Below are 24,485 nucleotides of genomic sequence, written 5' to 3' on the forward strand. Positions count from 1 at the left end.
AGACATCGCCGTGATATGTCTCCATGATGGAGAATGGGGACAGGAGAGTATTGGAGGAATGGGAAATTTGACTGTAAAATTAACAGGTATCTCCTACTCAACCCAGAGCCTTTTCTTTAATACTGTGTCCTAAGGCATTAGGAGTTAGGGAGAAAGATGATAAATTGTCCCCTTTTCCTAGAAACGGAAATGTCTTAGGAGTGTGTGCAAACCCTAGAATCCTACATCTCCTGAACAGTGGAATTGCCTGGATGGAAACCGGCTTCTCTAAGCAGAAATGAGCCCCCAGAACAAGGGCTGGTGCCAAGAACAAGAGCAAAGTGCTAACCCAGGCTTTCTTGTTGCAAGAAGGGATTGCCTTCCTGACCGCCATTTTTAAATGAGGGGAAATTCCAATTCGCCCCAGTCTTCCCACCACATCCACAGACACACACAGCCTTTGTATATGACCTTAGGTGAGGGGCAGTGCTAGCCTTTCTGCCAGGCTGGAAACCCATTAACCACGGATGTTGATTCGGGTTTTTCACATTGTTCATTTACGCGTCCTCAAGGTGACCAGACAACTGTGGAGTTAGGTTACTTTATTTTCAAAGTGTTTTGCTCAGTATCTAAGAAAGAAAATTTCTTTCACAAAGACATTCATGTCACCATTTTTCCACTTTACAAATCTGGCCACCGTAACAATGGCGGAGACCCTGAAATTCAGGTCCCAGCCTGAAAACTCTGATCACCCGATAAGTCTGAGCTTAATGTAACAGAAAGAGAAGGTGGATGAGAGATGGCTGATGACAAGAGGGTTGGATGACAGCTGGGCAGAAAGGCAGGCTGATAAGACCGCAGCAGGCAAGGAACCCCATCCTTGTCCGGGGCCTTTGAGGCAGGCTGCTTGGCAAAAGGAGAAGCTCCTTTGTTTTAGGAACGGTAATTTATGCCCCTGTGCTTTCAAACGAGAGTAACCCAAAGTTTTCTTTAAGTACACACACGCACGCGCACACACACACACACACACACACCTTCCCCCTCCTCCTCCTCCAAGGCAAGGCTTCTTTCCACTAGCCCGGTGATTTGGGGCCTCTCTCCCTACTACAGGTTTAAGAGAAAGGGAAAATCCATATTCACCAATTCACCCAGATTATCCCACTAGTTCATCGTGCCAGGGAAGCCCCAGGACCGCACAGATGTTCCTGGGTATCAGACCCAAGGTCCACAAGGCAACTGCATCTTGGAGGGAAGGGACAGAGTTTCATTCCAACCACCTGCAAGAGTCAAAAATAGTCTTGTGGGTCCTCCGGGACCCCCAGAATAACAGCTTCCGTGGGCTTCTGAGTTGAGGACCCCAGCCTTTGCTCTCCTAATCTAGGGACTTAGGTTTAGGGTAGCAACCCTCACCCACCCCAACTCTGTCCAGAAGCAGGAGGCTTGACCTTGGACCCCCTGCAACACGGATTCCCTGGGACAGATTTCACAACCCAGCACTGAGTTTTACTACAAGTTTCAGACAAAGAAGGTGTGTCGGAGCCGAGAGCATGCTTCTGCCCGCTGCGTGGGTGTCAAGTTAAATACCTTCTTGTCAACACTTGAATGTGTCGAACATCACTCACATGGGCATTCTTTAAGAAACCTATTAACTTAATTACCCAGGCTTTTTTTTTTTCTCCCTCTCCCCCCATCCATGCACCTCATATAAAAATTTGGCTTTCTTCTTTTCTGAGATACTTTTCCTCTCCCCTCGGTACAATACCTATACTTTGTTTATTTCTCTAACAGTCAGGGTGGCTGCCCTAGTTAGACTGACTCCTTGCCTCGGGTCCTGGCACTGCAGGAAGCTAAGAGACAGCAAAGCGCGCCCCTAGCGATGGGGCAGTGTGGGTCCTCTGGCATCCTCTTTTCTAACTGCCGGACAGGAGTGGAAATCTAGAGGAGAGCGAGGAAGGGATAAACCAAGCTCCTACAGGGTCTGCCCCCTCCTTCCTCTAGAAAAGGAGAGACGATTCACCCAGAGACACGGGTCAATCAACAGGCATTTATTAAACACCAGCCAGGTCCCCAGAATGATCCACTTAGATCTTGGAAGAAGAGAAAATTCTGCCCGGAGTCAGTTTTTCCAAATCCCAGCTGCATGCACATCCAAGCCCCTGGGAAAATGAAGGACTTCATTTGGTATAAGGTATCTCACACCGGGAATCAGGAGAACCGGGTTCCAGAGCCATGCTGCCTATAAGTGGTCCTGTGGATGCCGGGGCCCTGAATTGGTTCCTCAGTAAAAGGTAGAGGGTCGACCTCGCTAAGGGGTCTCTGAACTCCCTTCAGATCTCATCATCCACGGCTCATCTGTGCTTCCACGGCTGTCGGCAGCTACCCACCTACACGGGGAATCTGCTCAAAGAGAGCGAGGGAAAGGCAATGTCCAGACAGGCAAATGGCGACCATCTCAGAGAGTTGATCCATGTGCTGTGTCTGGGGGCCAGGCCCTGGATGGTGACTCCCCTGTCTGGGGAGGGAGGAGGTAGGGAGAGGCAGGGGCTGGGGCAGGCGCGGCTTTCAGTTCAAGCAGGGTCAGTGGAGGTCATGAGCCTGGGAAGGCAGCTGTGCTCCTAGGGCTGACATGACAGAGAGGGGACCTCTTGCCCACAGATCTAAAGCAAGAAGAGCTACACAGAGGCCCAAGAGACGTGTGAGGGAGGTACCCGCCAGCCAGACCTCAGGCTCCCCTTCACTGCATTGTGGGAAGTCCGGGCTGCCAGCTATGATAAAGGAAGAACACAGCCTTCAGCTTTCCTGCCAAAACCATGCATAACCGAGAAGCAATTTTCAGACCTTTTCAACTCTCCCCCTTCTCCTTCCAGGGAAGTGAAAGCCCTGGAGCAAATTCAGAAACTCCAGCAGAGCTCTGTGGGACACCCCTTTCTGTACCCACACCTCAGACTGTCCTTTCCCTAGTTCCAACAGCGGCTCCCCCCACCCCAGACTCTCTGTGGACCAGTGTGGGTCCACACAGCCAAGAGGCATGGGTGTGGTGAGTCCCCTGTGTGGAATTCCAGAGTTCGAAGGGACCCAACTGGTCATCTGGTCCAGCTCCCTGCCTCCAGGCAGGTCTGCTGCTAAGTCGCTCACTTTCTGTGATGCTCCTGCATGTACAGTGACGGCAGAGAGAGAGGCCTGGTCTGCAGGCAGAGCCTCGCGGCTTCCCAGTCAGGAAGGGCTCTTTTCCCAGGAAGCCCTTGCGGGGAGCAGGGCTTGTGGGGAACTCCAAGACTACCTGATGCTGTTCCCACCCACCTCCCTGACTCGGGGCTGATAAAAGCCCGGTTACCTCTGATCCACACACACACACCCTTTCTTCACTCACCCCCCAGCCACCCCCTCCATCTGTGTGCAGTTGGAGAGGGGGTGGGGCACTGGTGGAGGCTGAGGGTTTGACCCTAAGCACCCGAAGTCTGGAAAATTAGGATCTCAAGCCCTCAGTGCCCTCTCCCCCAAGGCATCTAGCATGCAGCTGCGCCCTGATGCAACCCTCCGCCAGGGCGGTTCTGTGACCCAGGATCCCTGAGGCCTGGGCACACCTTCTGGGGCAGAAGAGAAGGCATCCCATTCTGTCCACACTCTGACCATGTCCCATCACTTACTGGCTGGTGGGCTTCTCTCCCTGCCCCCAGAGGGCTCCTCTCAGTGGTCCCTCCCATCTCATAGTCTTAGAGCCCCCATCTCAACCAAGAAGCCTAAGAATACCCTCTCTCGGGGCATCCCCCCTTATCTCCAAATGTGGGGGGATCTGGGCAGAGGCTTGGAGGGAGGGCAAAGCAGCAAAGGCTAATTTATTTCCCTTCCACACCTCCCTACGCAGTGTGTGCACATGTGTGTGTGTGCGTGTGCGTGTGTGTCCGTCCAAGTTGTTGGAATTGACTAAGAGTCTAAGCATTGCATAAGCCAGGCCCTGGGTCCAGGTGAAACCCCTCCCCGCCCCCAGGCTGGGACACACATCCCTCCAAGGCCAGGCTCTGTGGGAGACCGCACGCAGCCTGGGTCTCCTGCTCACAAACTCACACATTCCCCGAGAAAACCCCTGGGGCCTCTGTGGAAAGGCTTGCTGGGATACTTTTATGGCAAAAGAGGAAGTCTGGGGCATCATTGGAACACTCCGGGCCGAGGATTGGGCAGACGCCCAGCAGAAGTAGAGTCAGACCACAACCTTCCCCATCTAAGCAGCCTTCAGCCCCTTTCCTAGTCTCAGGCTGTTCAGTTAGGTAGGATCCCCAGGGTCTCACTGCTGTGCCTCAACCCTCCACCACATACACACACCCTTGTGCATGCGTGCACACATACATGCATGGGTGACTCACACACATGCATACACACACACACACACACACACACACACACACACACACAGCGCCTGTCCTGCTGTTCACACGGACTCGCCCAGATCTGATCATAGCAGGCTCCGGCCCAGAGAAGCACTGAACTCAGAGTTGGAAGGAAACCTTGAGGCTAGAGCAACTTCCTCAAGAAATTATTTTCATTATTTGACAGAAGAGTCTACTGAGGCTCCCAGCTCCAATGCCCAGAACTCCGTGGCCTCTCACAGTTCGCAGATCAGGAAGCTGAGCACAGGAGGGAAGCTGGGTCCCACAGAGGCTTGGGGGAGAGGCAGGGCCTGGACAAGAAGGGGCACCTCTGGGCGGGTCCAGCACTACGTATCATTTAGAGCTCTGATGTCCAGCTCAGTAGCTACCAGCCACATGTGCCAATTAAAATTAAACTTAATCAAAATTTTTTTTAATGTTTAAAAATTCAGTTCCTCAGCAGCACGAGCCACATTTGAACTGTTCAATAGCCACATGTGGCTACCAGCTACTATATAAGACAGCACAGATCTAGAACATTTCCATCATCACAGAATGTTGTATTGGATGGATAGGGAGGAGGTAGACTAGGGGAGCCAATATGAAGAAATTGGTTTCCTGATAGAAGCTTGGGGTCCACGTAGGAAGGAGAGGAGGAGAAAGAGGAGAAGAGAGGGGTGAAGAGGAAGAGACTGGAGAGAACAGAGGAGTAAGAGGCTGCAATAAGAGAGAAGGAGAGGAAAGCAAGGGAAATCCTGTGGTCGAGAGCTGACCAGCTACTCCTAATCTGGGAGACCAACACTCTCCCCCACCCTGCTCCATAAAGGCCAGAGAACAGAATCACAGACCCTACGGTCAGGGGCCACAGATACGGCATCTGGTGGTTTTCCAGACCTGAAGAGCCCAACCTGTCCCCAAATGGATCAGCCCTTGTGACCAGGCCTCTCTCCATCCCCCATGGTGGCTTTCACACCTGGGCTCCTGGATTCACAGAGATATGGCGCAGCTCCTTCCATTGGCAGGGGGTGAGGGGCACATCTAACAGGGATGGCCCTGAGGCCCTTTCACAAATCACTGCAGCAAAAATGTTTCCTGGGAAAAAAGAAGGAAGCAAACAAGCAAACTGAATCTAATGAAATATAAATGCTTCTTCTGCCACAGGTTGGGTTCATTTTCCAAGCCAGGGGACAGCACCTTGACTCAGTCCCATAGACACATAATCCATTTTGTCACTTTCTCCCACATTCTTCTAAGCAAGCATTTGAGAGGCAGCATTGAACTGGGTGAAAAGAATCACATCTGAAATCAGCAATATCTGGGTTTAATCCCACTTCTGCCACCTAATGACCTGAAAAAATGGCTGCTGTCCCCCAGCCTCCATTTCCTTCCTTGAAGGGTCATTGGGATGATCAAGTGCACTGATGAATGTCGAATGCCTGGACCAGGCCTGCGCTGGGTGTGTGTCAGTCCCTCCCCTCCAGGCCCGGGTATGTACCTCTGCCACAGGAGCAGGAGACAGAGCAGCGGGAGGGCCAAAACAAGATGCTCTGGAAGAACTCAGGGCCAGAGGAGATGCAGAAGAGCAAACAGCTGTGGGTCTAGCCTGGGGTGGGGGTGGGGGATGGTTCTGTACTACAGAGGGGAAACACTAGGAGAGAGCACTCGAGGAAGGCTTCATAGTGGAAAACCAGTGGAAACTAGACTGGAAAGATAAGGAGAAGCAGAGGAGGGCATTGAGACAGAAACTACAGAGCCAAGCTCACAGGGAACCTCAACTCTTATTAGTCAAGCCAAGGGCCTGAGGAGAGCTCTCAGCATCGCACTGGTAAATCCTCCAGCCACAGGGCTCCAGGCCCTCCCCAGTTCACCTGGCCACCCCTCATTCCTCCAGATCCCACTTCCACATCAGGTTGCCGATGCCTCTGCAGAACCTAAAGCTAGTGAACTGTTGACTCATCACAGCCCACGCCCCTCCCAGTGGCCTAACAGTGGCGCTCAGGGTCCCCTAAGTCAGGAGGACACCGGCAAAAGTGACCCGCTCCTGTCCAAAAAGTTTCCTGCCCCCAGGCCTGGGCGTGACCCGGGAGAGATTTAGGAAGATCTAGACTGGCCCTTCAGCCCAATCTGAGCGTATTCATGGTCACCCAAGAAATTCCGGCAAGAGGGAAAGAAATCATCTCTTCGCTCTAGAACTGATTTCCTGAACACAGCCCCCTTTGTTATGAGGTACAGGCAAAGTAACCTTGGACTATGAGTCAGGAGGCTTAGATCATGGACCAGGACACCTGGATTCCATTCCCAGATCTGCAGCCAATCGGGACTATAACCTCGGGCAAGTCACTTAACCTCTTGGGAGCTTGTGTTCACCAACTGCAAATTGGGGATGATAAGCCTTGTCCTTTCTGCCTCCTTGGGGAGGAGGGTTAAATGATACCATAGCATGAAAGTACCTGATAGGCCTCAAGAGAGGAGAGCGGCCGACACACATATTGGACGGTGGTTGTTACTGCCTAATAACCACGACACCACCTCCGAGTGACTCACCTCACTTGTTTGCTCTCTGAGCCTTTCTAAAGGTGCCTTTCCTACCACGGTGCCTCCTGCTGAGAGGCCAGGTATGGGGTGGGGGATGCTTTTTCTGCCCTGCATTGTCAGGGGGCGACTGCCTCCAAGGGGAGGGCACCGAAAATGGGAGGTTGGTCAGGGGCCCAGGAACCTACATTCCTGGGATCCTCTGCCCTCCTCTGACCCCAATTATCTGCAGATGGCCTGGAGGCAGGGCTGGGCCAGCGCCCAGATGGGAACACTGAGGCTGCAGGCTGACTCAGAGTTTCTTGCCACTGGCAGACCTTGTCATGATGGCCTGTGGCTCCTCTCTAGTCTCTGACCGAAAGACCACAGTTAGGCAGTTCCGGAACTCTAGGGAAAGAACATTGGCCTGTCCCTCCATCCTCCAGGGTGTGGGGACTCTGATTCTGCCCATCCCACCTGCCTCAGATGCTACCAGCCACCCAAGGTCCCCTAGCCACCACCAGGGTCTTCTCCATGACAAGCGTATTGGATTATTTACTTCCACGACCCATTTTATCCCAAGTGAACTCATGTTCCCCTGACAGCTTTCTACAATCAAATGGGGTCGGGGCGGGACTCAAAGAACAACGTGAGTCTCTCAATGAGCTAATCCTGGGAACACAGGGGCAAGTATCTCTTTAAAAATATTCCCTGCATGGCAGGTCCCACTAGCCTGCAGCCACAACACCCAGGGTTGTGATCTCACCAAGCTCCAGGAAGCCAAACAGGGTCAGGCTTGGCTAGTCCCAAGCAGGGAGATCTCCCAAGCAAAACACAGGTGTTGCTGGTGAATCATCAGGCAAGCCCCTCCCTCCTGGGGTCTAGCTCTTCTCAAGGGAAGGAGTTGACACTGGGATGATTTGTGAGCTCCTATTGGTATAGGTGTGGGGCAGAGGAAGGGGGCGTGGTACAGTCAGCCGCTGCTAGGTGCCCTTTCTCTGCAGCCACATGGTACAAGTGTCGACACTGTCCATAAGAATCAGGGTGTATATGCTTCCTCCCTCCCCATCGCCTGCCCACTTCCTAAGGCTGGTCACTGTCAGGCATCTCCCTAGACTCCTCGGGGCGGTTTCAACCTGATAAGGGATGGAAGAGGAAAGGCAGCCTCCGAGGGGCCTCAGTAACCAGTGGGCCCCCAACCCAAACAGCTGGACCTCAGCCCCCAGGACGGTCCCTTCTGGTTTGGGAACCAGTAAGGATAAAAGGGGTCCATTAAATGAAGGCAGTCATTAGTCTGTTTTATGAGCACACAGATATTCATTATACCCCAACCCCATCATTAGAGGCTGTAGCGAAAGAGAGCTCGGGGGCCCCTTTTTTATTGCTGTAGATCCTGAGGGGGTTTCTCCCGCAAAGGGAGCTCTGCTTCTGCTTCCCAGCAGGGGGGTCCCGCCCAGGACAAGGTCGGTTGCCTCCACACCCTGCCTGACTCTCACTCCCTTTCCTTCATCCTCAATCCTCCCTCCCCCCAGCCGCCAAGCAGCCCAAGGGGAGGGTCAAGCATCTCAAGGAGTAGGTGATAAGGGCCTGGGGCTTCTTGGGGATGAGGACGCCCTGGAAGGGCTCTGGCCTGGCAGCTGGGGTCCAGAAATATGGGCCTCCCCTTCCCCGCCAAGCACCACTGACAGGTGGAGAGCTGATTCGCGCTTCTTCCAGGAAGCCCTCTCCACCCCAGACTAGGCCCTCTGTAAATCCTCTGCTTAGCACTCATCTCACCTGTAATTTCCCTCTTTACTCTCGTGTCCCCGCCAGCCTGTAAGCCACCCTCTCACGGGCACAGCACTTGGCACCTAGCAGGAACTCAGTCAGTGTGGGCTACGTTGGCATTAGCCAGGAGCCAGGGCGGGTGAATTGGGGTAGAAAGAGGGACTTTCCCCTAGCCCCGATTCTTCTCTGCCTTCTCCCACAGCCTGAATGATCTGATGGCCTGACCGCTTTCTCAAAGCCACAATCTGCAAGTAACTGAAAAACCATCCCCGTTGTCTAGACCGCACTCCCACTTACCTCCTAATTATCATCCCTTCACACAAATCTCACTGAGCAGCTGTCTGCCCCCTTCCTGAGGGGGGTCACCCAGGGACGGCACCCAGCCAAGCCTGCTCCTCCAGGGCCTGCCCCTCACGCAGGACAGGACGGCTGGTTCAGTAGGGCAGCGGGGCCGCGGGGGCTCACCCTCTCCCCCATTAGGGCCGGAAGCGCCAGTGGTAATAGGTTGCAGGCCATCGAGGCTGAATGGAGCGTGGCCAGACCCCACAGAGAGGAGCGGGGCTGGAGCTGTCAGATTAATCAGCGGCCGTTTGCTTTCACTGAAGGCCCCTTGCTCACGCACTGCAGCCTCGGATGCCAGGGCGATTAACCGCTCGCAGCGAAAAGCTCCAGGGAGAAGTTTGTCTCGGCTCCTTGTGGTATAGCCTAGGGATTGGCCTGGCATCCCAGAACCCCAGACTCCCAGGGTGGAAGGCCTCTGAGGTCCAGCCCCATGGGTTAGGGCTGGAAGGAGGCAGGCTGAGCCCCAGCCCCAGAAGGCTCCGGAGTCAGCAGCTGTGAAAACCCCTTAACCCCTCTTTGGGTTTTTTCTCTGCTGTCACCTCGTCCCCTTTCCTCCCATCTCCTCATAGCCCTGGGCACTGTCACCTGGAATTGCCGGGCCCTCCTCAAGGTTGTGCAAAGACCCATTTCAACACACTTCGAGACCGATGATGATTCCAATCGGGCCGGTGGCCAAGCACCACAACTGCCCCAAGCCCAGCTCTCCACCTGCCGGGGAGGAGGGTGGGTGCCGCTTCCAGAGGCAGCCAGGGTCCTCTGCACAAACCTCCCCATTGGCCTCTGGGGCTCAGCTGAGTGGCCCTAAACAGGTGACACCCACTGAGGGCTCAGCGTAGTGACCCAATTCTTGACCTTGCCAGAGAGGGCCATAGATCCCCCTTCCTCTCCCTGGGATTATGTCAGTTTCCAAGCATTCCAGAGACGGATGGGACCAGATGTGAGGTCAGGGTAGAGTGGAGTTTACTGACCTCACTCTCTGTTGTTTTCTCACTGTGATTGCCAAGCTCCCCAGACTGGCATCTGCCTGCCGGGCACTGTAGAAGGTGACACAACAGAATGAGAGCAAGCCCTGGTCCCGGCTGACAACTGCTCGGCCCCAGTGGGCCACGTTCACTGCTCCCTTGGCCTTGACACAGGCAGGCAGGCCCACCGCACCACCCATGGCGTGACCAAGGAAGACGAGGGCAGCCTGGCAGCTGGTCGGGGATGGCAAGTTTGCATGGGCACCTGTGAAGAAAGAAAGCTGAGGGAGGCACGTGACTGCAGCCCTCCTGCTGGGACCAGACACCCCCACCCCCACCCCAGAGCAGACCCCGACCTGCCACCTGCGCCTCTCACACCCCCTCCTCTGGTCCTCAGACTGCAAGGAAGAGCAAGGCTCTCTTACCTCCTCCTTCCCCAGAGATTTCTAAACGCCTGGGGGGGGACTACCCTGGTGCTCCTGTGCTTAGGACTCCGTGCCCTCCCTCCGTGCACTGCCAAGGGTCTAGGGGGGTTCAAACCCTGGTTGGGGAACTAAGATCCCACAAGCCGTACGGAGCGGCCCAAAAATAATAATAATAAATAAATAAACACCTGGGGAATAAACATTCCCCCTCCTCAAATAGAGTCGGGAGTGGGGAGCATGATGGGGGGAAGGAAGCACCAGTGGGTGTGTATCGAACACCCCGTGAGGCACCCAGCAAACAGTGCACCCAGACGTGGCTGCACAGGTCCCCCTCCAGCAGGAGAGGCTGCCTTGCCTAAGGCCAGAGACTCAAAGGCTCAGAAAAGTGAGCGACACCACCAAGACTCACGGACTGGGGCCTGCTTTTCGTGGCCCCAAGCAGGGGTGCAGGGAAGAAGGGTGCACACCAGGCCTCACGTCTCCCGGTCCCGGCCGGGGCCCCAACCCCTCCCCACCTCCTGCAATCGCCCAGGAGCCCAACCAGTCTGAACAATCTGACTTGAGAGCTGGGGCCATCTCAGCACCTAAAGGTCAGCCAGGTGCTGCCCAGGGAAGGGTGATCCCACGGGGGCTCCTGAGCCTGGGAGAGACCTGAAATGGGATAGTTTCAGGGACAAGAGCTCAGGTGGCTCCCACCAGTGCTGCCACCGCAGTTCTGATGAGGAGTCTCCCGCCCGGTCCAGAGACCCAGGGCGCTGAGAGCAGGACGCTGCCGCAGTGCTTCTCAGACTTTATGGCGCATGCGAGTCACCGCAAGTTCTTGTTAAAAGAAAGATTCTGATTCACATTATGTCTGAGGTGGAACCCAAGATTTGCATTTCTAACAAGTTCTCATGTGATGCTGCTGCGGCTTTGAGTAGCAAGGGGCTAGAGGACTGAGGCCAAGTTCACTGTCAGTCCCTCCGTAGAGCAAGATGGGATTTGAATGAGACTTAAGACTGTTTCTGCTTATTAGCACCCTTTCTAAGGAGCACGGGGTTTCACGGAGCCTCCAAATCTTCCCAGCATCTTCTCTTGCTCAGAAGTCCTGATCCCCAAGCTTCCTTCCAGAAAGTCCCTCGCTCCTTCCTTCATTCCATTTCACAAGGCAGCCCCAGGCCTGGGCCCTTTTGGTGGGGAAGCAGGGAGAGGACCCAAAGTACAGATTATGCCTTGGAGCCAAGTATGGAACAAAAAATAGGGCAAAGGAGAGAGACAAAGCAGAGAACAGAGCCCAGGAGCCTGACTGAGGACCCGCCGGCCTCTGGGGCCTGGATTCTCTACGACAGCCAGCATCCCATAGATGGTACACGGGGAGGACAGAGTAGCCCAGAGACAGTTGGCCATTTCCTGGTGGGCGGTAGAGGGCAGGATGGTACGGGAGGGGTGGGGGGAGTCTTAGGCAAAAAGAGAGGAGATGGAAGGACCAGGCGGGCCAGGATCCAGAGGAGACTGCTGAGCCAGGCACCCCGAGAAGGCTCCTTGGCTGTCGGTGAAGGTGGTCCCTACCCTGTGAACCTGGGGGAGCCCCCATGTAGCTCTCACAAGCACCCTGGGATCGTTCCAGATGCCAGCACTCCCTGACCACTCACAAACCCTGGGGTACTACTCCCCAGGCCAGGGAGGGGCTAGGGGGCTGCTGGACCCCCTCTGTCCAGCTGGAGTTGGGGAGCAAAGATCTCGGCAGATCACCTCCTCCCAGTTTATTGGTCCTCCCCAGTTCCTCCTGGCCTTTTCTGGGGTTGCAGCCACCCAGCCAGAAAGACTAGATGCTGGAGATGAGAGATGCAAGGTGATAAGAGTGGGCCTGAGGAGGTAGCCCTGCAGCTCCCTCCCCTCTGGCTGGGCTGCAGTCTCTCAAGCCCTGTTTGTTTTGGGGATTCGTGGGCAGTGTTTCCTAATTGTTTTGCTGCTCTAGGGAGAGAGGGCAGGTCAGCCTGCAGCGTCCTACCACAGCAGAGGCAGGAGGGCAGGAGGGCAGGGACAGGGACGCCTCCACTCCTAGCCGAACTCCTCTCCTGCCAGGGCTCCCCTTCCTTCCTGCATCCCCAGCCCTTTGGCGCTCACACTTCGGAGGGTGGACAGAGAACAGCTCAATTCTTACTCGCAGCCCTCAGTCCTACTCGGCCATCTCTTTGTCCTGGTCTTCTGCCTGGAGATTCCCACACCCACCTCTCCTAATCCCACTGTCCACGCTTTAGCCTTGCCCTGGCCCCTTCCCCAGTGCCCTGCAGCCGGCAGCTCCCTTCATGCTCCGCCCCGACATACCCACCAATGAAAGCTGCCTGCGAGAGGGAGTGTGTGTGAGCACGTGTGTGTATGAGTGCCTGTGCAAGCGTGCATACATGAGTGTATGTGGATGCATGTTAAGCGTATATGCGTGAGAGTGTGAGCATGTGTATGTATGTGTATGTGAGTGCATGTTGTATGAGCATGTGTGTGTACATGTGAGCACGTGTGTGAGCGTGCCTGTGTGTTGTGTGTATATGTGCGTTGCATAAGTGTGCGAGGTGGAGGGCCCTGTGTGTGTGACCGTGTATATGTGAACATGTGTGAGTGTGTATGTGTGAAAGCATGTGAGTGTGTGTGGGCATGTGTGCATACGTGTGTAGGTGGGGAGGTGTATGTGAGTGTGCATTGACTAAGTGTGTTGTGTGTGTAGTGAGCGTGTGTGTGTGACTGTGCGGACGTGTGAGCGTGTCTGAGCGTGTGGAGGCTGTGCGTGAACGTGTGTGTGACTGTGGACATGTATCTATGTGAGCATGTGAGGGCATGTGTGAGTTGAGGGGTGTGCGATCATGTATCTGTAAGTGTGCACGTGAGTGCACGTGTGTGTATGAGCGTGTGTGCGTACATGGGGGGTGCTGGGAGTGTGTGGATGTATGTGGCTGTGAGCACGTGTGAGCCTGAGTGAGCGTGACTCGCTGTTTCCCCTCCCCTGGCTCTCACCCCTTCCCCCCCCCCCCCCCCCGCCCCCCTTCTCAGCCCCGCCCTGCCCTAGAGGGACCAGAAGACCTCTAGTCTCTCTCCCTCCTGCTCCCACCAGGGCTCAGCCCCGCCCCAGCTCCAGCTTCTCCTGTCTCACCCCACCCCACGCTGCTCCGCTCCTTCCCGTTTTGGTAAAGTCTTGCCACTGCTTTGCTTCCCTTGCTCCCATCAGCGAGCACTTTCTGGCCAGCTTCCCACCTGACAGCCGAGCCAGCAGCATCCTACTTCCTCCCTCATCCTGGATCCTCTGTCGGACCCCTGTGGCTCAACCCCCATCCCAGCCCCTGCCTCCTGGGACAGCTCTGCCTCCTGTCCCTCCTCCGGGGGCCCTCGTCTCTGTCTGTGAGTGGGTGTGTGTCTCCACGGGATGGGGGAGAGAAAGGAGCAGGAGAAGGAAGGAGACCAGGCTCAGACGGTGTCATTAGGAGATACTAATGCCCCTCATCAAGGCGTATTAATAAACATTATGTGCCACGCGCTCTGCGCACCCTGGCTGATGCAGGCCCAGCAGGACGGGCCCCACGTTTACAGCTGAGTAACTGCCGAGCCCACGGCACAGCCATTAGCCTCATGAGGTTGACCCTGCCAGGAGGCTTCCTGGGCCCGTCACAGCTCGCGGGACGGGTTCTGAGGGCGGACTGACGGAGGCTGGGGGCAGTGTCCCCCCCGCTAGCCTGGGCAGCAGTGGCCTCACGCCTCTCCTTCCTCGCTGAGCCCGGGGAAGGGAGCCGTCATGACCCTTACCCTCAGATGGCACTGTGGGACTTCAGCCTATCCCATTTCCTAATTTCATCTTCACGAGTCTGTGAGGAAACCAGGGCAGGTATCATTATCACAGCCACTTTACAGGTACGGAAACTGACACGCTGGGAAATAGTGTCTTTCTCAAAGTCATGCAGCTAATTGGTAATGACATTGGACTGAAGCCCAGGTTGCCCTTTGGAACGGCTGTGTTAACAGCTCAGTCACGGATCCAGTGGGGCTGCTTTTAACCAGATGGCAACATTTCCCTGGTTCTTGCAGCGCCAGAAGCCAGACCACGAAGCTCAGCTCCCTCAGCAGGACCGAGGGTCTTCATCCTCCCATTGGCGGTGCTGGCGGCAGGGTTGGGTGTCCTGAGGGTCACCGCACCTTAGTGGGAAATGGGCTGCGAGGCGGGGACCGGAGTGATCTAACTTGCGTAGAGATACTGGTGGAGGGCTTCCCTGGTGGCGCAGCGGTTGAGAGTCCTCCTGCCGATGCAGGGGACACGGGTTTGTGCCCCGGTCCGGGAATATCCCACATGCCGCGGAGCGGCTGGGCCCGTGAGCCATGGCCGCTGAGCCTGCGCGTCCGGAGTCTGTGCTCCACAACGGGAGAGGCCACAACAGTGAAAGGCCCGCGTACTGCAAAAAAAAAAAAAAATAAGAAAAAAAAGATGCTGGCGGAATGCTTGCCACGTTGTAGGTGCCCCACAAGAGGTGGTTCCCCTTTCTTTATGTACTGACCACTGCGTCAATATTAAATTATTGGACCCTGAGGAGGTTTGAGCAGGCGGAAGGCTGAATGGCCCGTTCTTTGTATTTGTTTTTGAGCATTACAGTCCTGTGCTGTCGCAGGGTGCAAAACTGGCTACTCACTGTGACAACCACAATGGTGTTTAAAATTACATAAGGTATTATCCGTGTGTGTGTGTGTGTGTGTGTGTGTGTGTGTGTGTGTTGAAGAACATGAGAACTAGTGTTTTAATAAGATCGCTATCCAAAATAGTTAAGATGAAAGGAGTTGGGGAGCTAAAAATATAAGATCCAAGAGATCAGGGAAATGTTCTTATGAAAAACATCCAATTCCCTACATGATTCCAGGTAAATGAGCCATTCCGGCAACCTGTTGTTGGTCCTGAAAGCTTCAGCGTTCGTTCCGTGTGTCTAGAAACGGCAGTCTTTAGCCTAAGCTGACACTGATGCATAATAATTATATTTAACTATCACCTCATGATATTTGCTCTCAATCTATCTTAACATTTCTTGGCTATTTCTAAGTGGGACAAGTTTAATAAGACCATACGTTGTGTTCTTTATTCCTTTTTTTCCTTTCCACCCTCTTCCTAACCCTACCTAGATGCTACGTCCTGAGAATGGGTGACCTGTGACAGGCCAGGGTCAAAGAGGGGTGGGTCCACCATCTCCTGAGGTCCAACCCAGACTCTGAGCTTCAGATACTGAGAGTAACTAAGGCACGTTTCCCCAAGCAGATGGGAGTCCAGGCAGTGCAGACCCCAGAAGGGACCAGGGGCTCAAAGCTGACACTTGCATGACAAGAAGCTTTGGGATCCAGATGCAAAGAAGGGAGGCCTGGTGTTCTCAGGGCAGCTATCTCTATGCAGAATGATCCAGGGGATTCTTTTTCTTTCCAGTTATTTTCTTCTGTGTTTTAAATTTTTTCTACAGTGAACATGCTGTCCTTTAATGATCTAAAACTGAAAAAGTTACGGTTTGTAAAAGGGATGGGTTGGGGTTCAGGGGTCCCAGGAGCACCTGTTCTGGGTGAGGCCATGGTCGCAGGGTTCAGCTCCATCCAGCCCTGACCTGCCACCTATGGGCAGTGTCCCAAAGCTGACCCCACCCAGATTTGTTCTTGACCGGAGAGGCAGCTGACCAACCCCCTTTGATGATGCTCCTGGGACACAGTTGCTGAGCATTTGGAAGACAGAAAGAGTCTTGCCTGGGGTCTGTGGGCCCAAAGTTTGGTTTGCTGATGGCTGCAATTCTCAGAAATCAGAAGCACTGCCTGCCATTCAAGCCTAACCCCAGCCTACATTTCCAGCCTCAACTTGAGCTTCTTCCAGACCCACCTGTTCTTGTCACACCTTGTTGACATATTTATAGATTGCTTATGCAGTTTCCTCAACGTAAACTGCCCCTCCCCTCCCTATCCTGTCCACTGGAAAACTGGAAAACTCTTACATACCCTTCAAAGCCCGGATCGAGTACAGCCCCCTTTCAGTAGCTTTCCCTGATTACTACCCCCAAGCAATTACAATTTCCTTCCTCTCTGCTCCTTCAACATTTCCTATAGACTGCAATTATTTAGACCTATAATACAGTTATTTCTTTATTGATGTATCTGCCCCACTAGACCATGAGTTCCTCAATACCATAAAATGTGTCTTAATTCATATTTCTTATTTTCGATTTCACAGGGGTTCTCATTAACTGATTCATTTATCTACCCATCTCCCCAGCCATCATGCCTCAGGGCTAACCCTATGCTAGATACTGTCACATACACACAGGTGCAAGACACGGTGGCTTATTTGGGAACCACTCGCATCTCCATATGGCCTGGAACAAAGGGCTTAGACAACCTGTACTTGTTAGACCACAAGCAACCTTGACCCTGGCCTTGGGAAATCTTGCCTCTTCACCCAGTGTTGTGGAGAGTGGTGAAGCTCCTCCCATCTGAGTAACTACTTACGCCAAGAAGCAGACCAGCAACACCCCACCTCACCCCAACTCATTTTGGCATCTGGAGACCCAGGGAAGTAACTGACTCCAGATCTGAAGCCAAACTAGGAATCAAAACCCAGGGGTCCTATTGCCAGTTGGAACCAAATACCAGAATCTCCTGGCCATCCATTGGTGTCTTCTAAAGATGGTGCAGCCCATCTTTAGAAAACGCCACGCAGTCCACCACCCATGAAGGTGCCAGGAGGAGACTATCAGGTCTTTGATGTTGACCCTTCTTGAGGGAAACCAGTGCCCCAAATAATCGGCCATCCTACACCCTGGAGTCTGGAAGCACTTGGCTCCCAGAAGGGCTCATGTCTGTGCCTCCTTCTCACCACTTCCCACGGATTCCACTCCACCCGCCTTGGTGGCCGGCCCCCCGTTTTCCCAGCCCCAGGACAAAAAAGCAAGCCATAGTTTTAATTGATCGCAGCCTTTCCCTTGGGGCAGGTACAGTCTCCGGGGCTGGGTCCTCTCCAGGTGGGTGTTAGGCGGCCCAGCAGCCGCAGCCCCTGGAGATCTCAGAGCCCAGGAGCTGTCAGTGCCTTCCACTGACTTACCCCTTGTGAATTGCAGAATCCACAGATTGCTGGGTAGCACTTTCCAATCCTGCGCCTTTTCCTAGATCCTTTGCCACTTGGCAGGTTGCAGGCAGCTGTGTAAAACAGCAGGGAGCTCTCTCGTCTGGTGCCAGTGTCAGAGAGCCTGGAACTCTGTCCTATTTTCCCCATTTTCCCCCCGAGTTTTGTTCGTTTCTCCCTCGGCTCTTCCTCGTCTCCACCACACCCTTGTGCGTCTCACATTTCCAGTTCAGGACTTTCCCGATGCCCCCGCCCCACCCACCCAGAGATCAAAATGTACAACTTCCCACTCTGACTGAGGTTTGAAGCCAGGCAGGAGAAGCGATTACATCCTCCCGCCCAGATGGAAAGAGGTGAATGAAGAGATTAAATCATCTCCCTAACGCTCAAGGAAATGTGCTGCTGACCCTCTGCTCGAGGGGTCAGCAAGCCCGAGTACCTGGGGCCTTCACGTAAGCCCAGGTGGGCGGGCAGTTGCCTGGAGGTAACTGAAGGGAAGTGAAGAAACTGGGCCAGCCTCCCAGCAAGGCCCAGTGCTGAGCCAGGCCCCTTCCCCACCCTCCAGACCTCACAATCCAAATCTTACCTAAGGGGTTCCCCAGCCTGGAGGAGGGGCATCTCTGAACCCTTCATTCTCAGGGAATGTAGCTCTCTGGCTGTCCCCAAGGGGACAAGAAATGAAAGATCGAGGTGACTTTCATCTAGTTGGCTCATCTGTTTGTGGTTTTCCAAGGGCTTAATATATCAGGGACCAATTCTGTCAGGCAACTCTAGGGTCTGGCCCGGGAGGGCAGAAGGATCCAGGTCCAGACAGCAGCAGTGAGGTCTCATCAGAAGAGGTCAGGACCAAGAGTCAGCTGCCTAGGACACCTTGGACAAAGCCTTCACTCATCTCTCCATTCATCCCACAGATGTTTATTGGACCCTTACTGTCTTAGCTTGGGGTCCCCCAGAAGCAGAGCCTGAGACAAGGATATCAGTACAAGTAGTTTATTTTAAAGGGGACACGAGAGAGCACCAGTAAGGCAGCGGGTAAGACAGGAAAAGGAAGGCACCCAAGGAAGGTTCAGGAGCAAACAAGTTCCACTGGGGGTACCTGGAGCACTTACGCACCAGTTCCCATCAGCCATTGGTTAAGAGCTGTTGCCAGGGAACATTAATGCCCCAGCACACCTGCCCTAATGCACAGGGGGTGAAGTGAGCTCAAGACGCCAGTGCTGACCCTGGGACCAGGAGAAGCAGATTGAAAGTGGAGCCGGTGAGCCAGGGGATGGGCCAGGGCATGGATAACATCTACTACCCCTGCTATGTGCAAAGCATCCTAAGGGCTACAAAGATGGAGAGGATATAGTCCCTGACCTTGAGAAGCTGAAGCTTCTCTGTGTTTCTCTCCGGTCAAATGGGGAGACCAATCTCTGCCCATCCCACGCAAGGGCTGCTATGAGGTCCATTGGTTGGACAGTGCCCTGGAGAAAAAACCCTAAAAGCTCATTACAAATGTAGGCCGGGGGGTTGGGGGGGCAGCTCCCAGCTTCCAGCACTGTGCTCTTTACTTGCTCTGAGACAAGCCACTCAGAACAACTCTGGTGCGACAGTCTGCATCGCCCTGGTCCAAGAATGGAGTTGCTGCGATTCTCCGTTGAACCTCAACTTTTCTTAAGCATCTCATGTGCCAGTTCCAAACTAGCTTAACAAGACCCAATGGGTTCTTTTTTATATATATATTAATTTATTTATTTTATTTTTATTTATTTTTGGCTGTGTTCGTCTTCGTTGCTGCGTGCGGGCTTTCTCTATTTGCGGTGAGCGGGGGCTACTCTTCCTTGCGGTGCGCGAGCTTCTCACTGCCGTGGCCTCTCTTGCTGCAGAACACGGACCCTAGGCACATGGGCTTTGGTAGTTGCAGCACGTGGACTCAGTAGTTGCAGCTCGCGGGCTCTGGAGCTCAGGCTCAGTAGCTGTGGCGCACGGGCTTAGCTGCTCTGCGGCATGTGGGATCTTCCTGGATCAGGGCTCGAACCCGTGTCCCCTGCATCGGCAGGCGGATTCTCAACCACCGCACCACCAGGGAAGCCAGCAATGGGTTCTTGAGGTGGGAGAGAGCTGGAAAAGAAATCTCGTGTTCTATAAACCAGGAAGTTCCTGCAAAGGGTCCATAGAGTTGAGATTCTTCTCCGCAATTAGAATAATTTGTGCTAATTCCCATGCCAGGAAGCCATGGACACACACATGCACGTGTACATACACGGATGCACACACGTATGCACACATGCACACATCGGGCACCAACTTCTAAGAAAAAGGAGAGGCTGTCTTATATCCTGAGCAGTTAAGGGTCTGATTGAGCAATTTTGTGCCCTTTCCTCCCCTCTCCTTGCTAAGAGGGTGATGGGTATCGGGCTCCCCATTTCCAGAGGATGCTGATAAGGAAAGGAGATGCTCTCCCAAGCCCACCGAGTCCCCGTGTCTTAGAAGGGCCCAGGACATCCTCCCAAAGCACACTGACCAAACACCTCCGGTGCTTCTGTCCTGACTCCTGAAAAACCCATCCTGGGCTTCTCAGTGGTCTTGAGGATTAGAAATCCAACTATTTTTATACTGTTTGTCATTTAGGCCATGATTTCTTTTTTAAAATCAGCATTTAGACAAGTTCCTTTTGAAAATGTCCACCTGTCTTAGCTATAGTAAGGGAAAGGAAGTTTTGTCTGTGCCCGGTGCCCAAGAGGAGCAGCGTACCTGGGGGCTGGGGAGGGGGTGGAGGTGAGGCAGCCCCTCCCCTCCTGAGGCTCTCCTGCTAAACCTCTGCTGTGCTCAGACTTGACAGGTACGGGGTCTGGTCCTCAAATGCTGGGCTCATCGCCACCCTCAGGGCACTTCCCTCAGCCCAGTCTCCCTGGGAAGTGCTCTGAACGATAGATTTCCCCCTCTTGCCTTCAAAATGTCCCTGAATCTCTCCCGTCCCCAGAGGCTTCCAGTTTTCTAAGGTGACTTCAGGCTACATGTGACACACCAAGCCACGAAGATGTTTTAGGAGACCTCACGTTTTCACATGGGGTGAGGGGAAAGGTAGGCCACTTCCACAGCAGCCCCAGACCTCTGGGTGATATCTGTGTACGTTAATAATGGTCTTCCCCAGAACGCCTCCTAGAGGAGGGATGGGATGGTCATGATGTCCTAGAAGAGGCACAGGTCAGCACTGCAGGTCCAAGGTCGAAGGGCCTGGGGCCCCCTCCTCCTGGAACATTCTGGGATTCTCCCACTCACTGCTCGTACGTCTCTGGACAAGTCGTCTGACCTTGGGGACTCAACTTTCTCACCCTTTGGCTTTAGTTTCCTGAGTCCCCCACCAGATATTGATTCTGCGGTAGAAATTTTAGGCCCCCAAGGACAGACCAAGGAGGGAAGATTTACGGCCCAGAGGGAGCTTCGCCAATATTCAGCCCAACGCGGGTACGTACCAGCCGTGCTGACCACACTCAGGGAGCCCTTCTACGGCCTGGGCCTTCCCCAGAGCCTTCACTCTGTGCTCTTCCTTCCAGCAAGGACCAGCACCTGTCCATGGGACAAGCTCCGGAGAGACCCTAAAGGCTCTCAAAGCCATCAGTGCCCTCTGCTCGGGGCCAGCGGCAGCTGCCTCAGCTGAGCTCAGGGGCAGCGGGCAGGGGAAGGCGGGCAGGCAGGGCCGCCAGCTCTACTGACGAATCCAAGGCTTTGCGTGCGTCTTTGCCAAGCTGGCCCCAGTCGGGGAGAAAAGACTCCCCGGAGTAAAAGGGAGGGACGGAGAGCCTCCCCACCCTGACCAAGGCTGCCATCAGACTTTCCACACTGCTCTGACCTCACGGGCCCAGGGCCCATCCTCACCCTCAAACCCTCCCTGCGCTCTCACCAGGAGAGAGGCCTGTTTATCACTCTGGGTGGGACCAGAGCCTGTGGGGAATTGAAAAGAAACAGGCGGCTTAGGTTGCTATTGTTTTGTTTAAACAAACTGCTGGCCGGGATGACTTGGAAAGGAATGAGGGGGAGGCTGGGAAGGCAGAGGAGGCCGGGCTGGGCTGGGCTTCAGAGACCTATCTGGGGAGAGTGGCTGCGAGGCCTAGGGCCCTCCCCGCCTCTCCCGGGAGAGAAGGGTATCCAGGGGAGGGGCCTCCGTGCCCCCCGCCCCGTCCTGGCACCCTAGTGACCCCTGGCCACACCCCGGCCTGATACTGAGGGGAAGGGGGCTGTGCTGGGAAGGCCAGGCAGAGGGAGCGCGCTCTGCTGCGTCTGACAGGCTCCTGGACGCTCCTGAGCAGGGGGAGGGAAGGGGCAGGGATGTCAAAGGACGTGAAGGAAACGGAGGGAGGGGGGCTCAAAGTGGGGGGGGCGGTCCGTCCTTCTGCAGTCTCCTGCCCCTCCTCCGACCAAAGGTAACCTAGATGGACACAGAGGAGCCTGGGGGAGAGGGACGTTCTGGAAAAAAAGGCCCGAAGGGGGTTTCCCTGGTGGCGCAGTGGTTGAGAGTCCGCCTGCCGATGCAGGGGACGCGGGTTTGTGCCCCGGTCCGGGAAGATCCCACATACCGCGGAGCGGCTGGGCCCGTGAGCCATGGCCGCTGAGCCTGCGCGTCCGGAGCCTGTGTTCCTCTATAGGAGAGGCCACAACAGTGAGAGGCCCGCGTACCACACACACACAAAAAAAAAAGGCCCGAAGTGAGAACAGCCAGAGGGCAGGCTGCCGCCTAAAGAGGAGAATGGTGGGGGAGAGGCTCTGGAATGCGGGGAGGGGCTTACATTTGGTAAAAAATCAACCACACTAGGGTTTGGGTCACCCAGGTGAGTCTGAGAATCTCCAGAGAGAACTGAGAAGAAGCCTCACGCTCCCCCATCCCCATCGCCCCCCATCTCCACCCTGAGCACCTCTCTCGAGGGGAAGGAGCAGGGGCTGCACCACAAGGGCTCAGTGTAAAGGTGGCCAGGGCACACTTAGGTGTTGGCAGAATCAGTGAAGAGCCAGGCTAATCACCATCATTAAGGCTATGAAACCCCACACCGAGGGGCCGCAGGACGCCCTGGCATGGCGCCCTGAGCTGTGGCACAAAACCAGGGCCCCAGCTCCAGCGCCTTTCATCTGAGCATCTCCGGGTCCTGCACAAACAGTAATTAGCACCCGCGTCCCCCCGCCCACGTCCCGGGATCACCTCATGATCCCACAGACACTGAGCAGGGGGGAGAAGGGAGGGAAGGGGGAGGAAGAGAAAAGGGAAACTGAAGCTGTCCCACCGGCCCAGGGTGCTGGGCTGAGTCCGGTTGAGGCTGGGGGAAGTAGCTGCCTCCGAATCAGGGAGTCCGGCCTCCTCCGGCCCTTCCCTGCCCTTCTGGCTGCTCAGGCAGCCGTCGGCCGAGTATTCTGAAGGCCCCAAAGAGAACCCGAGAGGATGGGCAAGCAGTGAGGATGGTCAGCCCCGCCCTAGATCTCACCAGACCCCACAGGCCCCAGAGGTGCGTCCTGGGCCCAGCCTGGGGGCACAGAGGGTGAGAGTGGGGCAGCCCTTCTGGAAGGGTCCTGTCAGGCTCTCCAGAGATCAGGGGTCCATCCCTCGCCACCAGGCCACCCTCAGCAATGTTTGCACCTGTCCTCTCTCCCCAGACCCGCAAGGCACCATTCCAAACCCCACGGGCCGTTCTGGCGGCGTCCCCCAGGACAGCCGGACAGCTTCCTCCTCTTCCAGCCTACTCCCTCCGAGAGAAAGAACTCAGCAGGGCCCACCTGGACTAAGTGTGATGGCATGGCCTCCTGCTGCCCCAGGAGTAACCCTCACCTGTGCCTGTCTCTTATTTTCAGGGCGCTGACATGAAGAAGGGGAAGATTCAGGGCCAGGAGTTATCACGTGAGTAAGACCCTCCAGCGCCCCTTCCCCCCAGCCAGGGCAGTGAGGGTAATCACAGGAATCACAGCGATACAACTTTATGTGGACGCTTCACAGTGTGCAAAGCGCTCAGCCAGCGGTTTACTTGGACGCTCTGATCTTATCTGCACAACTGCCTTTTAAGGTCGCTGCCATCGATATCTCCATTTTAAAGAGAAGGAAACTGAGGCACAGAACCACCTGCCCCATGTCACACAACCAGTAAGGAATGGAGCCCACAGTAACCTGCAGGGCTCCGCTGGGAGAGAACCCAGAACTAGAACCGCCCCCACTCCATGGGACTGGCAGGTAGCTCTCTTCCCTCTGCCCCCTCTCTCTTTCCCCTGCCCCAGTCCCACCATGTGGCTGCGAGTGGCTGCGTGGACCTCCCTTCTCTCTGATGCCCTCCTCTTCCCACCCCCATTCTCACCATCAGCTCCCCCCCTCCCCTCCCTCTGGGATCCCGCCAGCAAGGGCATGCCCTCCACTCAACTTGAAGGGGGTGCTCAGGTGGTGAGCTGGCCTCTGGCAAAGGGTTGAGCAAGAAAAACCAACTGAACATCATGGTTCCGTAAAGCAACGCGGACTCGGGCACCAGATGGGCCTGGATTCAAAGCCCAGCTCCACCACTGACCGTCGGCCTGACCTCACCTCTCAGAGCCTCAGTTTCCTCATCCAGAAAATGGCCATGACACCCACCTTACCAAGTTGTGGTGAAGATTAGGGAGATGTCACAGGGAAAGCACTTAGCCAGGACCTGGCCCTGAGACGTGGCTCAGCAAGTGTGTCCCCCTTCCCTTTCTCCTCATCCCTACTTTTGGAGGGAGACCTCTTCAGGAAAGTCCTAGTACGAGGGGGTTGCGTCTCTATCTCCCCCGAGGATAAATTCTCAGCTGCATAGAACCACTGAGTTCCCTCACTGGTTGGCAGTGTTTGTAAAAAAGCATCAGTTTACCCACATGTACACACGCGCTGACAGAGACCCTCCAAAACAGCCTCAGCTCCCATGCCCATCGGCTCCGCCAACACCTGCACCCACCCCAGCGGAGACCCCAATTCACACAAATTCACATGGCTCCTGGCACACCCTGTGCTGTTCTCATTCTGCGGGCGTGCACACACGCACACACACACACACACACACATACATCTGCT

At 55.0% G+C, this 24,485-nt stretch overlaps 1 protein-coding gene across 2 annotated transcripts in view; it reads left to right on the forward strand.

Moving 5' to 3' along the window:
* The window catches only part of PEBP4 (phosphatidylethanolamine binding protein 4), a 214,987-nt gene that overhangs the window by 177,255 nt on the left and 13,247 nt on the right, over window positions 1–24,485 (forward strand). For both annotated transcript variants that reach the window (XM_079925626.1, XM_079925627.1), the window contains exon 5: window positions 23,267–23,312. In XM_079925626.1, coding sequence (XP_079781752.1) covers window positions 23,267–23,312 — 46 coding nt within the window. The remainder of the gene's footprint in view (window positions 1–23,266; window positions 23,313–24,485) is intronic.

The sequence above is a fragment of the Stenella coeruleoalba genome (genome assembly GCF_951394435.1).
Source record: "Stenella coeruleoalba genome assembly, chromosome: 7".
In the NCBI taxonomy this organism is placed as follows: domain Eukaryota; kingdom Metazoa; phylum Chordata; class Mammalia; order Artiodactyla; family Delphinidae; genus Stenella; species Stenella coeruleoalba.